This window comes from Cupressus sempervirens, chromosome 5 (assembly GCF_028749045.1).
Source record: "Cupressus sempervirens isolate cs-2001-9-10 chromosome 5, ASM2874904v1, whole genome shotgun sequence".
Classification (NCBI taxonomy): Eukaryota; Viridiplantae; Streptophyta; class Pinopsida; order Cupressales; family Cupressaceae; genus Cupressus; species Cupressus sempervirens.
In genome coordinates, this window is record NC_143122.1 from 76,985,922 (window position 1) to 77,007,100 (window position 21,179).

The 21,179-nt window shown below is 36.5% G+C and overlaps 1 protein-coding gene across 3 annotated transcripts in view; it reads right to left on the reverse strand.

Annotated features, from left to right (window-relative positions):
* LOC149554631 (DNA primase) overlaps positions 1-21,179 on the reverse strand; it is a 231,636-nt gene that overhangs the window by 43,652 nt on the left and 166,805 nt on the right. For all 3 annotated transcript variants that reach the window (XM_089828697.1, XM_089828696.1, XM_089828698.1), the window contains one exon: positions 6,266-6,422. In XM_089828697.1, the coding sequence (XP_089684823.1) occupies positions 6,266-6,422 (157 nt within the window). The remainder of the gene's footprint in view (positions 1-6,265; positions 6,423-21,179) is intronic.

The following is a 21,179-nucleotide window of genomic DNA, read 5'->3' on the forward strand; positions in this document are numbered from 1 at the left end:
GAGTTGTTACATGTTGGCATTGCGGTGTAGTATATAATGGGGGAGGAATAAATAGATTGAAGTATCACCTAGCACATATACTTAGACGTGATGGTAAAAAATGCAAAGATGTACCCCAAGATGTTATGCGAGACATGCAAGCTCTTCTAGAGGAAAAAATGAAAAAAAGAGAATTGAAAAAGAAAAAACAAGAAGAAATGGCACAACTAGCCGGAGCCCAACACGGATCTTCTAGTTTTCGCTTTCCATTATCCCCTACTCCACCTATGGATGCCACTACTTCTACGAGTGGGACAATTGGGCCTCGCATTCGTAAGCAAAGATCGACACTTGATTCCATGTTTGCTCCATGCACAGCTCCAGGTGCACAACCATCACTTGAGAGCATGGGTTGGAACAAGGATAAACATGATTATGCAAAATTGGCACTTGGAAACTTCTCCATCTACAACAACATTTCATTCAATGCAGCAAGGCACTTATTTATTTAAAATTGAATTTATGTCTTCTCTTGTTTTCAAAGTTTCAACTTTCAACTTTCAAGAGACAATAATATGCTTATTTTGTTTATTTTAATTTGTATTTTGTTTTCAAATTTATTTATAATATACTAATTTGTTTAACTTTAAATTTTATTCTATTTGTTTTAGGTGCCCTTATTGGCAAATTGGAATCGATGCTATTGTTGTTTGTGGTCTGGGGTTCAAAGCCCCTAATGCTGAAGAGCTAGGAGGCCCTATTTTGAACCAAAGGGTGGCTGATGTAGAAGTTGAAATCGAGGAGCAGCGTGAGGTGTGGAAGAGGAAGGGTTGCACCATCATGACTGATGGTTGGACTGATAGAAGTAGAACACTCCTCAACTTTCTTGTCATCTCATCAAGTAAACCGTAATTGTACTTAGAGTCTTAGACATTATAAATTTAGAAGTAAGTTTATAAATTATGAATTTATAAATTATGATTCATATTCATCATTAATCATTAAACTCATTTGTTTATTTTTCTTCAGGGGCCACAGTTTTTTTGAAATCAATTGATGCCTCAGGAAAAACAAAGAATGTTGAATATCTTTGTGGGGTAATGGATGAAGTGATAAAGGACATGGGTGAAGAGAATGTGGTGCAAATAGTTACAGATAATGCAGCAAATTATGTTGCTGCAGGAAAACTTCTTATGGAGAGACACCCTCACTTATTTTGGACCCCTTGCACTGCTCACTGCATTGACCTCATGTTAGAGGATCTTGCTAAAATACCTTGGATAAAAACAGTTATAGAACGAGGAAGGAGTGTATGCAAATGCATGTATAATCATACATGGGTCCTCAACCTCATGAGGAAACACAATGGGCAAAAGGAGTTGTCTCGTCCAGGGGTCACTAGATTTGCAACCAATTTTTTCACATTGAAATCTTTGCTTGATTCAAAGGGAGGTTTGAGATGCATGTTTGTTAATGAGAAGTGGATTGCATCATCATATGCAAAGACCACAGCGGGGATTGCTGCAGCTGATTCCACAGCGGGGATTGTTGCAGCTGATTATGTTTTTGATGAAGCTTCTTTTTGGACACCGATTGCTGATATTGTGACGGTAATTTTCCTTTTTGTCCTCATTTCAACTTTATTTTGTTTATGAAATTATGTTATAAATTATTTTTCATTTTTTAAAGAAAAACTTAAAGCTGATTATTTCTTTTCCAACTTTCATAATGATTGCAATTTGTAAAGCCGCTTGTTGTTCTCCTACGAACTGCTGATGGAGAGAAGCCCTCAATGGGCTACATTTATGACGAAGATTATGTGGGTGACGATGAGAATGATAATGAGGATGAGGATGAGGATGAGGATGAGGTTCAGGCTCAGCCATAGACACAAGGAGAGAGGATGGCTCTAGAGTCTTCCATGACTTATCTTAGGCGCTCTCGTAGGAGGACATAGACTACTATGAGCCTTAGTCTTCTAGTTGTTATTTTGATTATGATATATGTTTTGAACTTATGAATTTGATACCATGGAATTTGTAATCCATGAATATTGTAGACATTTGAGTCTTTGACACTGGATTGACACTATGTTTATTACTTTATAGTTTATAACTTCATATTGTGTTATTCAATTTTTTTCCTTCAAAAATTCACTTTTATACTTATGTGATCTATGCAAAATTGTGTATGTGTATTAAGTAGCTTCTATTTATCTCAATTACTATGTATTTGATGTTAATTGACTAAAAGATACATGAAACAATCTTTAAATCCTTAAAAATCTTTGAATTTCATGGATTTTTCAATTTTCCAAGTCCTTGCTGAGTCTGGTCGCCGAGTCTGAGTCCGAGTCGGATTTTGACCTTTCCGAGTCAGAGGCGAGTCCGAGTCCCGTAACTATGGTGTGTATATATGAAGAATGAATGCCCCAGACCAGAGGGATTTTATTAGGTAGGTAATCAGGGCCTCTACATGCACCACAATCCATAGTGTGCAAGGTTACAGGCGAAATGATGGGTCACATATTGCTTTTGCAATTACGGAGAAGACATCCCACCCTACAGTATGCTACCTCATTGCCCACATGTATTTGACTTTTTGTAAGCTCCAAGTGAAGAGCACATGATTACAATAAGACAGGGTGGGTGAATCAGTATAATACAGATTTTTCAATTTAAAACTTTTATCCACAAAAGTAACTTTAAATAACTTTAAATGTTCAAAACAACAATTATGCACATGAACACTGATACAATGATTTTACATGGAAAACCAATGCGGGAGAAAAACCACAGCAAATAAATGTTTTTTTATATAAACTTTGTTCTTTTACAATGATTTGTAGGCTACAACCTCTATGTTTATGAGCACAAAGTCATTGGAAGCTCCAACTCCCACACTTCGCAAGCACCAACCCACTGGAAGCACCGACTCCCTCTGCTTGCATTCGTGAGCACCAACCCACTTCACACAAACTACCTTTCCACCTTGATTGTGTTGCTAGCTTCAACTGATGATGGATAATTAAATCACTCGTGTTTTGAAGTCAACGAATAGACACTTATTATCTTCTCACACTTCTTTTGACCTTGTATATAATTATCTATATATACATCAAATAAAAATCATATTATATATATCTTTATTCCTCTTTTGCTCTGATATGAATATATATAATATTTTAAACTCGTTTCCCTCCTGTCTTTCTTACTTGACCGCTGACTTCACCCTCTCTACCCTTTTTTAATTCATAATCTTATACACACTCCAATGCCTTTCTTATACATATCTGTTTTTTAATCACTCCATCAATCTTTTAACTTCACAATGAGCTCTTTATTTATATCTTCTATTCCAAAAAATCATGTCTTTTAGAAAGAAAATACATGCCTCTTCCTTAAAACCAGATTTAGAATCTTAAAAATGCTTATTAAGTCAATCACACCTTTCTATCAAATAACATATTTTTATCATAGTCTTGATAGTTCCATTTAACTAATATTTGTATTTTGCAATAAATCTCTAGTACTATGTGTATTCGAAAATTGCATCGCTAGCTCACCCATTTTGCATATGTCTTCAATGGATGTTCAAATGATTGTCGTTCAAACATATACTATCGCTATTTGTAATAGGCACACAACCTGAGCTCTCCATATGACATGAAATTGACTTTCATTGATCTGATATTTTTAAACAATCTTTTCAGACTCATCTTTGGTCACAGCTCCATTCTTATTTTACATATGTTGTCGCTGCTTGGAATAGGTTGTTATGTCATGGCATGTGTATTTTCTTTAATCTTAGCCTAGTTTGATGACCATAATTGCCGGACAGTCATACTATGTTCGTGGTATATATATTTACAGTTGTCTTTGATATATTCATGTTTCCAAATGTATCTGTCACTGCAAGCTCCATCAATTTTAGGCTTGAATGCCCACAATAGTCTGAAGACTCCTGATGGTATCTTGACTTAGTCAAACAAATCTTTACACTATCTCCTCCATATTACAAAGAAGCCTATGACATATATACTAACACATTGTTTTCTCTTAATCATTGCAGTTTGCATTTGGCACATGACCTGTGCACTCAATATAACGTGGACTATTATATTGCTGGAGACATAAGACATAAATATTCCTCACTGCCTTCCAATAATTCTGCTATGTTGATGCACGTCTCTGCTTCACCAATCACTTCAACTATGTAAAAACATCCAAACAATGACCTGGGGATTATTTGACAATATTGTTGCGACTTTATTTAGGCACGTTTCATTATAAAATATGAAATCTCACAACTCTATTATATGTTATCATAGCCCTTTGTAAACTATGTACCATTTGTATTGACTGGTACTATGCAACTTGTGACGCACTTCTATATGTTTATCAGGATGCATATATGTGATGGCTGATATTGTTCTCATATTATTCTCGCCTTGCATATTTGTGTTCAGTTTGTACTCCTTAATTTGCTATTGCTCGATAATTTATTTTTGTGTTTGTTTCCTTACTTGAGTGCTATGCATACTTAAATACTTTATTGACATACGGACAGGTCTATCTTTCTTAATTTGGAACACTTGTACTTTATATACATCTTCTACACTTCTGTTCAAAAGCTTGACACTTCTATATTAGTGTCACAACATATGTATTCATCTCCAATACATCTAACTCAATCTGTAATTGCTTTGTGATACGGCACTTCATTTCTGTAACAGCTATAATGTTGCTACATATGATCATCACAAACTATTGTTGCAACTTAATATAGCAAAACACACTGGAGTATTCTTATGGAAATTACTTCTTTTACGACCTCTATGATCATTGTTTTTTGTCCTCCACATAGCCAGTTCGATACTGAGGTCCATTGGATAATCATTTGATGTATACTTTCACTGATAAATATACAGATTACAGGCTTCTCTTTCTAGACTTTTAACAATCTGGTCTTTATTTAATCTTTAAAACATACAGATATAAGTATATCAAAATATATTTTATTATCTCCTTACTCAAAGGTCCGCTCTATCTTTATAATGAGTCTCTGTCAAACATTGATGTTTTGTTGTTGTTTTCCATCAAAATGAGTTTACACAAAGGACCAAGTTATACTTATCACAGTATTTATTATTCAAATAAATAAACTGAGTTGAATGCCAAAATACTGTTTCAGACTCAAATCAAGATGGTTGTCATCACTTTACTCAGTAGTGTATATTAGGATATATTAATTGTTTCCAAGTGCCATACTTCTTTATACTTCTTTTAACCCTTTGACATTGATGATGCTTATAGTTTTGTTTAGATTCACGAACTCCTTTGACATCAATGACAATATTTCCATCACCAAGTACTCGTCTTCTTTTCAAAATGGCATACCAGTACCATTTTCAGGCTCCCAATAACTATGTTATTTACATATAACCCCAACACTAGAGACTAGCCTTCTTCCAAAGTCAAGGAAAGAATGCTTATTTATATAATGTACTGCAAGTAAGTGAGTGGCCACTGCCTGTTGAATTAAGCATTAATTTCCATAGTCTCATCAATCAATCTGTGTATGAATTGTGATATTTATTATTCAATTGTAGAGTATCAGACAAGTTGTATGACTATTAAATGATAGGTTTAACAATTCATAGACAAAATGATTGCAAGAGAATATAATAATTGATTCTTTATTCAAGAGATACTGTCCAGTTACTGAACAAACAGTACACGAAGAACTTCTATAAATCGGTGCCCTTTCCCTGATTCTGATGGTGCTATAGGAAAGCATAAAAGTTGTCAGTTTGGCCTCAATTATTGGAATTAATCATTTATCCATTCATTAAAATTTGATATCTTACACAAGCTTAGCCAACAACTAAAATTGCAACTAAGTTAGTATCACATGTATCAAATAACTTAGTAAAATACTTCTATCTACAAATCAGGCTTCTCCATTCAATCATCCAAAAATCAGACAGATAGAATTACATTAGAGAAGATGCTCAAATGAAATTGGTTCTCCAAAAATTAAATTAACATCAATTCCGACTATGGATTATCCTGTATATAAATGAGATGAGAAACATTGTATTTGAGAAAGATAGGGTTTATATCAAATCCAGATCTGAATAGGTTAGGAATCTAAAGCGCATTCCTCTTCCACCACAAAGAAAAAGCAAGTTAGAAGAAATTCCATTTTGTCTGGCACAGGTGATAGACAGCTGTGCATGCAATAAATACAATTTTAGAAGATACAATACAGAAAAGATCACTACCTGGAATATTTCCCACGGAAGAAACAGATTCAACAAAAACATCAACAGCTGGAAATGGAGATCGCCCTGATGAGCAAGAATGAGTAAAATTTTTTGGATGCCTGACAGGATAGGCTGCACGTACAATGTCTGTAACACCTCCTCCATTGCCAACAGCCTAAATTACAAGGAAGGGAACATCGCCCCCAAAATATCACAGCCATTTTGAGTTCAGAAGATAAATTGTTTGAAAGAAAACAATTTGAACTAACACATCTGTTAACCTTTAAAAACAATTGAAAGTTAAAATTTAAGATATTCAAAGACAAATAACTTTATTTAGTGAAAGTGCACTTCCATAAGTTAAAGTTCACTACCCACTTGGAATCTTAAGTTCTGTAACAGATTCTAAAGTTTTTAATGTAAAAACTAATTTCAGCCAATAAGTTCAGATTGGCTTGATATAATATTGTCTTCAAACAGATAATAAGTGAAACTTTAATTAGAATTTACAGGACGTTGCACAAAACTTCCAATTAATAATTATATCATATAAAGTAAAAAATGATATACATGCTATTAATGCCAAAGCATTTGTACTGTACTATCTGTAATCAGATAATTATTTGTCATCTAAACCATAAAGATGTCACCCAAAATTAGGACGAAATGATATTAAATCAGATTCAATAATTGATGGGCATATTTTGTAAATTCTGTGCGTATTCTCTGAGCTTCAGAGTACTCTATTTTTATTTTTGTTGGGCAAGTACTCACAAGTTTAACTATCACGTAAAACACAAGTTAAGATGCATTTTTCACATGTTGTTAGTGCTATAAAACTATGCATTTTCTCTATTGAGATGTCATTGTAATGATCTTGACAGAAAAGAGTTGCCAACAACCTCGAGTATACAGAGGCTCATTTACTGTGCATCCAAGTTTGTGTGCACAGTGTCTAGAATGGTCATATGATATGGTTGCAAGGGTCATACAGAGTTGTGGATGTTGCTAAGGCAGCGTACGGACTGGATGTTGTATGGAGACATGGATGTCATATGGTGATAGCAAATACAGCCGTACAGTGGGGAATGGCGGTCCAGCCCATACGGATGAGGGGTGGGTACTGATGGGACTCTAAATTTTGGCAAATTCTAGAGCTCCAAGCATCATCACAAAGGGAAAATCTTTGTGATCTTACCCGCTTCTAATACGCTTCAAAACAACTAAAGGTCATGATCAGGAGAATATAGACAGCATCATATTATTCAGGAAAAATGGATAAGTTTCAGCATTTATATATGCAAAAACCATTACGGAAGTGTATTCAATGTCAGAAGCATATGGTGATAATTTTAAGCACAGATTCTAATTAATACATGGAAGTGTCCTCTATTTGTTCAGACAGCACATAGACACCCAGCGACAGATATGTTTGAGGACGTATTGGCAGGTTCGAAGTCAATGAAGATCCATGTTACACACAGCAAGTTACGTGCTCAAATCGGCGATTGAGAAGTATGCCTGAGCGCTGCACGAAGAAGTAAATAAAAAATGCAATTTTGGAAACGGTGGTACAGAACTGCGTTCGTCTCAAACTCGAAATGGAATTTCATCATTGGATAATGTCTACTTCAACCAAATATGTTACGCAATGGCCATAGTTTCATTGCCACGGGTATTGGAAAAAATATCTGGAAACTCCGCCCTGTTACCTCTAGCATTTCTTCATTCACGCAAACCTAAGAATGTTGGGTGCCATAAACTTCAAAAAATTAATGTATTTGGATTTATCGGGTGAGATATAAAAAAGAATCAATAAATCTTACTATCGCTAAAGTTTATGGTCGTAAGGCTAAAGGTAATTATTTAAAGTAAAAGGTTATTTAAAGTAAAAGGTGTGATTATTTCATCAAAAGAAGTGAGAATTTTTATTTCAAAAGGTCACGTCTTTTAAAATTAAAAAATATAAGATGAGTCAAAAAAGGAAGACAAAGAGGGGGGAGATATCCGAACATTCATTCAGGTTCACAAGGAGCAATTTATATTTATATTTTATTATAAGGAGGAATAAGGGTTCAATATGATTTTATAATAAAATTCCATTATTTTATTATTATAAAATTATTTTATTTTAATAATAAAATAAAAATGTTCTTTGTTTATCAGTAATGGCATAGAGATTTAAACCACAGGAGAATCGTCCTTCATAATTATATTTTAGAGTTCTGTATATGATTTTGTTATCAGATAAGTGGACATGGTCAGTTACCATTTTAAATGTGATTATCATAGGTGTTGTGAAATATTTAATTGTTTCCACAGCTGTGTCCACTTTGTCTCAGTGGAGTTAAAATTCAATCCAGACTAATTTAAGATTGCATTATAATTGGTCTGTCGCATCTGGATTATCAAAATTATTGGCAATACAAGTGCATTGAACATTATGAAGTTGTATGTAAAACTTCACTGAAGTTGACTCTATCGCTCGGATGAGCAAAGGCACTGGTCTTTTTATTGAAGTCAGAAAATCTATAATTTCCTTCCTGCAAACATCAAATCACTTATTTAAAACCTTATACAAAAGCATTCACTTAACAAATATTCAGCATCCAATTCCATTTTAATTGAGTTCGACGACCTTGCCAGCCGAAGAACTCTAGAAGTTTAAATTCGCTCTAGAAAAAACTTTGAACTGAGCAATCAGTGTTCAAGGTGAAGGTTAACCCGCCTGGGTCTAGCGGAGCCCGAAGTGCAGGGGAATCTAAGCGATTTCCATTCGTTGGCCAAAACTGATTAAAAAGTCCTACAGGAGAAGTGGCAAGCTCTTGGATTTCTAATCTGTGGTTTCGGGAACCAACAGGTACCATAAGGCGATGGAGCTTACGATGGATTGTTCAGTTGAAGGAAAGTGATGATGAAGTGTGGGGAAGAGAGGAGGAAAAGGTGTAGGCGTATGGTGGACAAGGTGACAATAGACGTAGGGTGGAGGAAGATTGTATAGTGTTGGAATTAGCAGAAAATGTAGTGAGGGATGACTCAGTGTACGTAAACTGTGTCATTCGGTGCCTTGATGGAGTTTTGGGTATCTTTGTACTTGCCACAACACGAGCAAAAAGTCAGCCTTCTGAATATGTTGCCAAAGAAATATACAATTAATATTTGTCACGGAACGCAAGAAGAACAGAGAGATAAGCAATGTTGTTGCCAAGCAATAATTATATTTGTAAACAAGGATGGTACTTCAATTCCCAAGATCCAAGCTAAGTAATACAAAGAACAAAATAGGGTGAGGTTTGAATCCCACCAAAATCAGAATAGCCAAGTAGGGAAAATCTTCCACTTCCAAAATGATGAACAATATTTAACTCCAACAAGAATTCGCAATACAAATAAAATAGTCCAAATCGCATACTAAACAACTCAAAATGATGGACATATATAACTTATTGAGGGAGAAACTTTGTGCTAACAGAAGACACGACAAACACATACAAAAATAATTAAAATAAAAATGGTTCTGAGATATGCTAAATCAATCCGCCCCACAACAAAATTTTAATATATTATTTATTTTATGACGGGAAAATCACAGTTCTCCTGTCCCAAAATTTGCTTGCCCTCAAGCAAATGCAATGTCGCATGTTGAAGAACTTGTTCACCCTCCCAAGTGGTGTCATCGTGTAGGCTAAAAAATTTGTAAGCCACTGTAACCACAATTTACAAAATAGGAACTTTAGGCAACTGTAGGGTACCTTGGTAGTGTGTATGGCTCTCCCTTGAAGCATCCAACTCACAGATATGTGAAGTTGGGAAATTGTAAAAACATACAACCATACTCATTTACCTTGTTCCATGGCTCCTCAGATACTCAATTATTAGGAAGTTATTTATCAAACAAGCACATAAAATGCCCAAAGAAGGCATCCTTAACTCTTCTGAAGTGTATCCGACTTTGCTTCAAAGACAGTTACTCACAGTACTCCCACACATGAACTATAGAACTGTCATGTCTTGTTGATAAACCAAAAAAGGTGCCCAAAGCAACAGCAATGTATACCACGTAGGAGTTCATGTTGAACACACCAGTAGATAGTACATTCATCAATTGCTCACATATTGAGTCACTCACCAATTCAGCCCAAAACAAATTCTTTTTTTAACCGTATTATGAGTGAAATGTACTTATACATCTAGAGTTTGAAGGTGTTTGAATCCTTGAGCCCTCCCAAGCGATTGAGAAGTGTGATGAGGTCATTGATTTCTTCCTTGAAATCACATCTACACACTCCTTTGACTGGTCACTGACAAAATTTGGCCTCTTGGTAATCAACCAGTTGTCATTAACAAACTTAGCACAATAAGGAGTACGCTGATTCAGCCACCTCATAGACTTCTTCCTAGTGATATTTTTAAAAACTAGAGTATGAACACAGGAAAAATACGATCAATAGTCTTAGGATTGAAACTAATGATAGTATTGTCATCTTGGTCTTTGACGGTTCGTGAAGCTACATCAAAGTGTCTTGCACATACAAAGAATGAATTCTAGTTCATTCACTGCGAAGGGAAAAGTGGATAGAAAATGAATATGATTCTGCTTGATCCACGCCATATTTTCAATGGCTGCAACATCAAATCTTGCAAGGAAGTCTTCAACATTCAAATGAAAAATATTAGTATCTCGTATTTCATCACAATGTGAGGTTACTTGTGATAAAGGGATGGAGTAATGATACTGATTGTATTGATATTTCATCTTCTTTTTTGTATTTTCCCTTTACTGGAGTAGGTTCTCTTGACATTGTAAAATGGTACAGCTGCACAACTCTAACATGAAAATCCTATAAAATGGCATCTTCATGTGAAGGATCCATAGCAAGATTTTGTTGGATTTTGGATAATGCATAGATAGGGAAAATGGATGAAATGAACGAGGATAGAGAATGAACAAATGGGTCAAACTCAGAATGGATAAATTGTGAGTAAAATTGCCTAAAAAGGGGTTTTTAAATTAATTACATATGCGACCAGCAAGGTTGGATTTAAGGCAGCAAAGAGAAAAATGAATAACACATTAAGCACCTCATGTTATAATAAGAGCAAAATGTGAAATCTATCTGACAAGCATGTTGGAAAAACGTCACCCATAGGACAGCCATAGGAAGGCGAATGGGATGTGTAATGGTGAAACTTTTGTTAGAGTAATAAAGTATTTTCTTAATAATTAAATCATATTGATCTAATTATTAAATTACATATTATCTCTAGCTTACTTAAGCTAAACTTTGGGCATATAATAATTAATTGTTTTATTAATTATTATCATTCAGCCTAAGTTTTACCTGTTAGGGTTCTGATCTCCTTCTATAAGGATTGACCTCTTTGTAATTTATTCATTCACTTTTGATAATATCAATTTCTTTGTTTGCTCATGAAGAATGTCTCATCTACGAATCTCGAAACTCTATCCTCAATAGTTTTTGCTACTATTTTTTTGTGACAAGTGTTTGAATATAGCTGATTCTTGGGAGCTGTAGGGTTGATTTTTCATCAACTTCAACATGGTATCAGAGCTCCAGATCTTTATGCCCCTATTCTATTTATGAGAGGTTTGGCTTGGCTTTCAAATCTATGTTTTTTCTTTCAGAGGGTTTCATTTCTCAAACTTTTTTTGTATTGGATTTGGGGGGTCACCTTTTTTTCAATGGATTTTGAGCCCAAATAGACCTCACCATTCAACTCAGAGCACCCAAAAGCCCCTATTTCATATAAATTTTGTCCAATTTGGACATAGTCAGAATCTTGAGGCAAAAATATATTGTTCCTAGATTGCACATGTTTCCCAACGCGACGATTTTATGATTTTCTTTTACAAGGGATTTTATGATTTTGCGCAAATCGAGATTTTTGCTACTCAAATAGAGATTTGTGCACGCAAAACAAGGCAATTTTTATATAGATTTGCATGTTTCCCGAGATAATTGTTACAGAACTAGCACGTTTCTCGAGGTACTTTCTATACTAACAGTCATGCTTTCTAAGACATTTGGCACAGATCTTGAGGCGGTAATTTTTTTAACTTTCCCTTTCGAACTCTTTGTTGACCTACTTGCTTATCCGAACTTCGTTTTTCACCAACGAGATATCACTGGAAAGCTAGTTTTGAGCCTGTTCCAGTGGTGCGTGTTATTTCAATTTTGGTGTTTTTTATGGTTGTTTTTTATGGCAAAGTTAGGAGTTCTATTTTGTACTCTGAGAGGCATATCTTGAGTATCTAATCTCTAATTTGGGATTTCTTTATATTGGTGGGAAGGTCTTTAAGATCTCTTTCTAGTGATGATGGTTGTTTTTCCAAATTCTGCTCCAGACACACTCTATTCAGTCTTTTGCAAATTTGCATTCTAATGGATATCTTGGTTGTTTCAAGTACGGGGATCAATTTCATTGTTTCAAATGATTCGTCATGAGTTGCACTATATGTTGTATCAACCTTATGTCTCTTCTGGTCTATTTAGACATCTTTTCAGCATTTATGCAAATGTACTGAGATAAAGTGTCACTCTATTACATTTTGGGATCTTGCACATCTTTGTGTTTTGTTGTACTCGTAGTACATTATAAAGTGCCTTGGGGGGTTTTATGTTGGTCATATTTGCCATCTTCCTTTGTCAAGTGAGCTCTCCTTCTACGACATTAGCCTCATGATGTGTCAATGACACATGCCATTATAGGTGTTTGTACTTCTTTTCCACTCTAGATGTTCCTGGTTCTTCCTTCTACAAGAGATATTGCATTTAATTTCAATGTTCATGTCTTACCTCTAAGCATTATAGGGGAGTTATGTTGGTTCTATTGCTTTTTTGGTTCGATGGAGTGAGCTATATTCAGTATTTGATCCTATGTACTAGGCAATTGCAGTGGTTGGCTACCTATGCAATTTGAAGAGATTGATCATTTACCATATATACATTCTTTCATTCATATTTTTGGAGGCCATGAAGATATCTTCTATTTTCGATTGATCAACTCTTCAGACTAGTCTTATCTACAAAAAGTTAACAAGAAAACCCCACTTTTTTGTTATAACTTGAGCTAGACAACTCTCATATGTACCTAAGTTAACTCAAATTGGGAAGAATTCCAAAGGCTATTCACCTGAGGTAAAAGCAAGCCTAGAAGCTATTTACAACATAAAGAAACATAAAGAAAAGATGAGAAAGTTAACGAAGAATCGAGTATTTGTAGTGCAAGAAGGAAAACTATTACTTACAAACAATTGGGATAATCTTGATGGAGAACTTCCAAAAGAACACATAAGTAAGACTACACAAAGGACAATTTTGGGAGAATGAATTGTTTTCATGATGCCTTATCAAAGAGGATATGCCTACGAATCCATGAGAGATTGTGCAGTGTTGCCCTAATTTTGTGATGTCAAAATTGAGGACAACACGTCGAGTAGCAATTGCTTCCAACGTACCAAGTATTCCTTGATGGTGCACTTCTAGAGTTTTCTCTCTCATACGTCAAGGATTTCGATAGGTTCCAATATCAACTTCTCTTTGTTCTTCAAAGGTGGCAGGTCAATGAATATAGTGATGTTCTTCCCTACAACGTTCTTCAGGCAAGATGTGGAAGACATTGTGGATACAATTCCCTCTAATAGCTCAAGCTCGTAAGCAGCTTCACCTATGCGTCGGGTTATGTTGTACGGATTGTAAACGCATGGCCTTAGCTTTTCTTTGCCACCTACCTTTAGGATTGACTATCAGTGTGCATGAAGTCAGAGATATACTAGATCACCTACTTCAAAGCTACTTTCACTCTGATGTTTTTCTACATACATCTTCTCCTAATTCTATGCCTGTTAGAGGTTTTCCTTCAAGATCCTCGGAATGTCATGTCCTTGTAGCCAATCCTTTGTCCTTGGTCCACAACTGTCACCCAAAATTATATCCAGAAATGAAGTGGGTTCATACTTGTAAAGTGCCTTGAATGGCGTCGTTATCATGGACATGTGATAAGTAGTGTTATAGTAGTACTCCCAAAACAGAACTATTTGATCCACACCCTTAGTTGTACTAAAACATAGTTGTGGAGGTACCCCTCTATCCACTTATTCAGTTTTTTTTGTCTGTCCATCTAAGGGTGATTATTGGTACTTGCTAACAATTTTGTCTCGACCTGCGGAAATAATTTCATACAAAAAGTGTTGAGAAAATGATTGTACCTGTCCCTTACTATGTAGTAATCCATACAAGCGGAAAATCTCCTAAAAAAGTAGATTTGCTGCTTGTGTTGCCTAGAACTTAGTGGAGATGGCAAACAAACATGCATACTTTGTTAGTCTGTCGACCACCACAAAAATGCAATCTCTGTCATTTACCTTCAAAATTTTTGTGATTAATTTCTTGGAAATGTTATCCCACTTTTGTTCAGGGATTTGCAACGGTTCTAACAAGACCAGTTGTGATGTGTGTTTGGATTTGTTTTGTTGGCATATCGCACAATACTGCACATACTGCAAGAAATCATGCTTAAGATCCTTCAATGAAAATCTCTCTTCGATTTATATGTAGGCTTTGAGGAATCTTGGGTGTCCAACTAATGGCGAGGAGTGCATTTTCTTCAAAACTTTATGCTTCATTGTGGATTCAAGTACCAAATATATCTTATCCTTGTAATAGATGATGTCATCGACTAACTTGTATCAATCGTCCTAAATGTTGTCAATTATCAGTTGGCATGCAAAAGTGTTCTTGCAATATTCCACCACCAAGTACGCCTTTCAGTCGGCTGAAATCTAAGATAATGAAGAGATAGCGGGTTTCATTAACAAGGCATATGCAACAACATTATTCTTCCACTTCACATATTCAATGTCAAAATCAAAGGCTTGAATCTTGTTTACCCATTTTTGTGGTCTCTCATTTAGATCCCTTTGGTCCAAAAACTATCTCAAGCTATTGTGATCAGTATGGCCGATGAACTTGGCACCCACCAAATATTGCCAAACTTGATAAGGCATGCATGATGGCTAACATCTCTTTATCATAGGTTGAACATTCACCCTATGTGAGTTTCTAATTCTTGTAAGATATTAGGTGTCATTCCTGCATTAAAACAATGCCAAGGCCCTCACCAAAGGTGTCACTCTCCAAAATGAAAAGTTAAGTGAAGTCAGGCAATGTAGGAACCAAGGAAGTACTCATTGCTTCGTTCAACTTATCGAAGGTGTGTTGTGCCTTTTCATTCGATTCGAACAATCCCTTCTTAATTATAAATCTATTAATGGTGCACTCAGTTGGGAAAATCCTTTCAAAAATCTTCTCTAGTAACTACACAAACCAAAGAATCCACGTAACTCTAAGAAAGTTTTCAGTGGCAGCCAGTTGAGAATATCCTTAATCTTCTCCAATTGGACCAGAACTCCGTATCTACTCACAATATTTCCTAAGTATAGTATCTCTTTCATCTCAAACTCACACTTCAATTGCTTGGTGAATGATGATTGTAACTTCATAATTCCAAGAGCATCCAAGTGTTTCAAATGCTTTTCCCACATTTTGCTATAAATAAGAATGTCATCAAAGAATACTAGCAAGAACTTACGCAATTGTTGATTGAAAATGTGATTCATGCAGACTTGGAATGTAGTTGGTGCATTCATTAATGCAAATGGCATGCCTAAGAACTCATAATGCTCGTAGCTTCGTAGTGACACCAGAAAGTTGTTTTTTCCACATCTTACTCCCAATGTGAATCTAGTGATATCTAGACCAAAGATGTATTTTAGAGAAATAAACTACATCATACAACTCATCAAGCAGCTCATCAATCCTAGGGATGGGGTATCTATTTTTAATCTTGTTTTGGTTCAGCGTGCAGTAGTCCACACATGCGTACTACCCCATCTTTTTTTCACTAGTACAACAAATGATGTGAAGGGGCTAGAACACGCATGGATACATCATTTGTCAAGCAATTCGTGAATTGCTTTTTCAATCTCATCTTTAAACTTCCTAGGAAGGTTGTATAGCGTGGTGATGACTCGTTTGGCATCGGCTTCCAACTAAATGGCAAGCTCAAAACCTACAAGGGGAGGTATGCCAAGAGGAATGTCAGCAAAATCTCTATCATGTTTATTCAAATAGGCTTGAAGCTCATTATCTTGATGGTACGCTCAGTTCCCTTTTATTGGTTTCGTTAAAAAGAAGCCATGTGCAGCCCATGCAATGTCATTGTGCCATAAGATGGCCTCCACCTATCTTACGGATACTTCCTTTGGTCCCTCATTTATCATCCCTCTGAGAACAACATTCTTTCCATCGAGAACAAAATTGAAGTCCATCCACTTGAAGCTTTGTGTATATTCATCCAATGATTGCATCCATTGTATGTCCAAGGTGACCTCCATACCATCCACAACCACTAAAAGAAATCCTCTATCACCATGTGGTTAGCCAAGGTGATACTAAGTTGGGGAACAACATGCATGCAAGGTAAGAATGTTCCTCCAACGCCTTGACTTGGAAACCTATGTGTGCCTCTATTTTGGTAAACCACTTCGTTTTTGTAAAGTTTATTACCATATTTAATTGATTGCAGAATTTTGTTGCAGGTACAAACAATTACACCAATGTACTTGAATCGCTTTTGGAATCTACAAACATTAGTGCAGTAATAACAAAAGTAAAGTATTATCTTTGATCCTTTGGAGTGCTTGCACTAATAGATTTCGATGCCAAGATTACATCGGGCAGATTGGATAAATATCAATGGAAGGGATGTGGGGATGAATGACCATGTTCTCACACCCGTTCATAATTAACTAATGCTCATGATTAGTTACGGTCCTAACCACAGTGATTAAATGTATAACCAATCATTAAATCTGCAGCCCAATATAAAGGATAGATCGATCATGATCTAAACATCAAAAGAACCAAAAATAATCTCAATCATGACTTAATGATCTCGAAAAATATATATATTTCATTGGTCTCAGACTGTGGAAGATACAACAGCATGTATGTATGCATGTGTATAACAGCATGTGCATCATGTTGTTGTACACATATACGTATGTGCTTACCACAATAATGTCAAACCTAAGCTACATGCATTAACACTCCCTCTTAGCTAGGGAAGGCAAAGTGCATATATTTAAGTTAAGAAGACAAAGTGCATATATATAAGTTATTCTTTATATGAAAAGTAATATCCTCGAAATATATATAAGAAAATCAAGTCTCATGATCTTCTAGTTATTGTGTGTATACAAATATCAAGTCACATGATATCCACCATAAAAGATCATGGTACATCCATAGATATTAAGTCACATAATATCCACCATGAGTTTGAACATATTGATCTTCAACAGATATCAAGTCACATGATATCCATCAACATGCTCTTTTAACTATCATAATTTTTCCTTGAATATGAAGTCACATGATATTCATCATGATAGTAATCTAATAATTATAATGTCATCACCTTATATTATCAGAATCAATATTTCATTATAAAAGATTGTCACTTTAAATAATGAACATAGGGTAGACCCATGAGTCATAGACTCACACATATGACAAAAGAGTTTACTCTTTCAGCATCTTTATTTAAATAATACAAATTTACAAAGTTGAGACTCAATCTTATAAACTTAAATTTCAATCAAGCCAAGTTTCTTTCTGAAATGATCAACCTTAACTTTAGGAAGAGCCTTGGTGAGAATGTTAGTTGTTTGATCACCTATATTAATATATTCTAATTGATTAGCTCTTTTTTCTACCATGTCTCTTACATAGTGGCAAGGAATTTTTATATGCTTAGATCTATCATGAAATACCGGATTCACGGATAACTTGATACAACTTTGGTTATCACAGTGAATAGTGGTACGTTTCATAGGCTCACCAAACAAATTAGAAAGAAACTTTTGAAACCACACTGCTTTTCTAGCTCCCATAGTTGCTGCAATATACTCTACCTCAGTAGAACTTTGAGCAACAGAAGCTTTCTTTATGCAGATCTAAGAAATCATAGCTGATCCTAAACTGAAACAACATCCTGATGTGCTTTTTCGGTCTTTTACACTTCTGACCCAATTGAAATCAATATATCCATGTAACTCCAAGCTGGTATTTTCATATTTAAGTTCATACCCAATTGTACCTTGGAGATATCTCAATATATGCTTCAAAGCAACAAGATGAATCTCACGAGGTTCACACATGAACTGACTTAATGCATTCATTGCATAGCAGATATCAAGTCGAGTATTTACAAGATACATCAAGGACTCAATTATCTGTCTGTATTAGGTGGGATCAACTAGGCTGGATTTAGCACTTGCTTCCTTTAGCTTGTGAAGGTTGGTTTCCATAGGTGTAGACACAAGTCAACAGTCCTACATTCCAAATCTTTTCAAAATATCAATAGTATACTTCTTTTGATGTAGAAAGATATTACCAAATTTTTGACGTACTTCCAAACCAAGAAAGTAATGAAGAATTCCTAAATCCTTCATTTCGAATTCAAAAGCCAAATCTTTCTTACACTTTTTAATGAGATGTTCTTCCCCTGTAATCAGAAGATTATCAACATAAAGAATTAGAATTAGCATATCACCTATAGTTACCTTGAAGTAGAGATTTGGATCAACCACATTCTTGGTGAATACAAGACTTAAAAGTTATTTTTCAATCCTTTCATACCAAGCCCGGGGAGCCTGTTTGAGTCCTTATAGACTCTAGAGCCCTCTTCAATTTACAAACATGAGAGGCAGCATCATGAGTTACAAACCCTTCTTGTTGTTCAAACTAACTTTTTCCTCTCTTTTTCCATTAAGAAAAGCAATTTTTACATCCATTTAATGGATTTTCCAACCTTTGGTTGCTCTGATGGCTATTATCACTCTAACAAAAGAGTACTTGGCAACTAGTGCAAAGGTTTCTCCAAAGTCAATTCCTTCCTTTTCAGAAAAACCTCTAGCCACAAAACGAGCTTTATGTTTTTAAATGTTGCCATCTACAACATACTTAACTTTGAAGTGCAATTTTGAAGACACAATAGATTTTTCCTTAAGTCTTGGATCTATGTCCCAAACATCGTTTTTTAGTATAGACTAGTATTCTTCCACCATGGCGTCTTTCCAAGCGTGATGTTTAAGTGCTTCAAAAGTACTAATATTTACCGTACTGTTAAAGAAATCAACGCATACAGACAATGGAACATAATAGCAAAATTATATTCGTATATGCCAGACATACATTATGCTTGATAAGATTATTGATTTACAATGATCCTAGACGGGATATAAATACTATCCACCGAACCTTCTCGAAGGAGTCCGTCAGCCACAAACATTATGTCCGCTACAAACTATTTACCTGTCGGCTACAAAATACAAAACACCGACGACAATCATTCAGTCAGCTACAAAAACACCGCTGAGACCATCCAGTCGGCTGACACCATCCCCCCCAAAAAGAACAGTCGTCTCCTGACGACTAACAAAATTAGGAGACAACTTATAGACAACAAAAGAAATACTAGAGAGAAGGGGGTGTCACAGAAGGGTGCTGCTAGCGACGCAACTCATACACCTGCTCTGTTTTGATGCGAACATCTGTCTGAATCTAAGAATTAACCTCGACGGCCTCCTTCAGACGAAGCGCCGCATCCATAGCCTGCCTCCTAGCTAACTGCATCTCGTGCTCAGCAGCATCCTTATCTCGGACAGCTGCTTCTGTACCTTGCCTAGCTACGTCCCTTTCCTACATCACTGCTACCATATCTGCCAGTAGTGTCGCTCGCTCTGCGGCCCATGCTGCCTGGTGGTCGGCCAAGTCGGTGGCTAGCTTCTCTCTAGCCTCACTCTCAGCTGCCAATGATCTCTCTACTACAACCCTATCCGCCTCCGCACGCCGACGACCATAGTAAACATCCTTGTACAATCCCACAATCTCATGTGCCAACTTCATCAGAGGGGTGTCACTGGGTCCCAACTCCGGCTCAGTAGCCCAATCTGCCAACTTCTCAACTATCTCCACCGCCGACCAACCCCTGTCTACAAAACAAGTCTAAAATCGTCGAGGACAGATCCCATGAATATATGCTCTGATCAAATGCCACTCCCTTCGCCGAGTCAGGGCCTGGATTGCCACATCGTGTCCCTTCTTCAACGCAGACTTCATAGTCCTAAGGTAATCACGGCACTTGTCCTCATCCGACCTTTAATACTGCTTGGCGAAGTCCTCCAATGACCATTCACATCACTCTTCTCGTCCTCATCAGCGGGAGCCATGCCCACATCCGGTGCCGCCTCCTCTGTTGTTGGCGCAACCATGGCATGTGGCATTCCCTCTTGAAGCTGAGGCTCTGGTACTACCGGTTATGTTCCTGAACGCCTAGGAGACTGAATGGACAGACCCCGCCTGGCAGGAGTGAGTCCGAACTGCTGCCTCAAAAAAACACTAGCCCTATCCATCACCTCCAGTTGGTCTGACTGCGCAAGCTCCATGTTCTCCTCCGCTACTGGCTGGGCTGACTCGACCTCTGCTAAAAAAGATGACGAAACAGTGACAACTGCATCACAATCAATGACATCCAACCGAACCTGCGACTCAAGCTCCGGCGGTGGCAACTGTGCTCTCTGTGAGACTGCGACAGTGACATCTGCCGGTACAACTGGAATCACCTCCGCTACAACCATCAGCAATATCTCGACGATTGTTCGCGGGACAACAGAAACCTCCGCTACAACTGTCGGCAATATCTCGGCGACTGTCCGCGGGACATCTGTCACTGTCTGTGGGACCATCTCCGTCATTGTCCGTGGGACATCGGCCTCTGCTGGAGGAGTGATGAGGATCGGGGCATGGCGTTGGTCAAACGGCAGAATGACTGTCGGAATGGCAGT